The sequence below is a fragment of the Haliaeetus leucocephalus genome, unplaced genomic scaffold (assembly GCF_000737465.1).
Source record: "Haliaeetus leucocephalus isolate CR32 unplaced genomic scaffold, Haliaeetus_leucocephalus-4.0 Scaffold228, whole genome shotgun sequence".
In the NCBI taxonomy this organism is placed as follows: Eukaryota; Metazoa; Chordata; class Aves; order Accipitriformes; family Accipitridae; genus Haliaeetus; species Haliaeetus leucocephalus.
In genome coordinates this window covers 21,015,273-21,015,551 of record NW_010972664.1, presented here as the reverse complement: position 1 = coordinate 21,015,551, position 279 = coordinate 21,015,273, and the positions used below count along the sequence as shown (strand labels likewise).

The 279-nt window shown below is 72.0% G+C and overlaps 1 protein-coding gene across 1 annotated transcript in view; it reads right to left on the bottom strand.

Moving 5' to 3' along the window:
• The window catches only part of ATP1A1 (ATPase, Na+/K+ transporting, alpha 1 polypeptide), a 26,280-nt gene extending 26,007 nt beyond the window's left edge, over nucleotides 1-273 (bottom strand). The window contains exon 1 of the mRNA XM_010567451.1: nucleotides 101-273. Coding sequence (XP_010565753.1) covers nucleotides 101-112 — 12 coding nt within the window. The 5' untranslated portion in view covers nucleotides 113-273. The remainder of the gene's footprint in view (nucleotides 1-100) is intronic.
• Between the last annotated feature and the right edge of the window lie 6 nt (nucleotides 274-279).

The window sequence follows — 279 nt, the reverse complement described above, 5'->3', positions numbered from 1 at the left end:
GGGGGTGACCGGTCAAATCGTGCGGCTCCTTGAATTTCCCACTCCCGACCGTATCGCCTCACGTCCCCGGTCGAACCCCGCCCGCGTTGCCGTCGCTCACCCCTTTGCCCATGGTGCCGGGGCGATGGCGTGCGGGTCAGGCGGCTCGGGGGGGCGAGGAACGGGGCTCAAGCGGCGCCACGTGTCCCGGCCGGCGGCAGGTGCGGAACAATAGCAGCGCCCCGGCCGCCGCTCCCCTTCTTCTTCTTCCTCCTCCTCCTCCTCCTCGGCGGCGGCGGC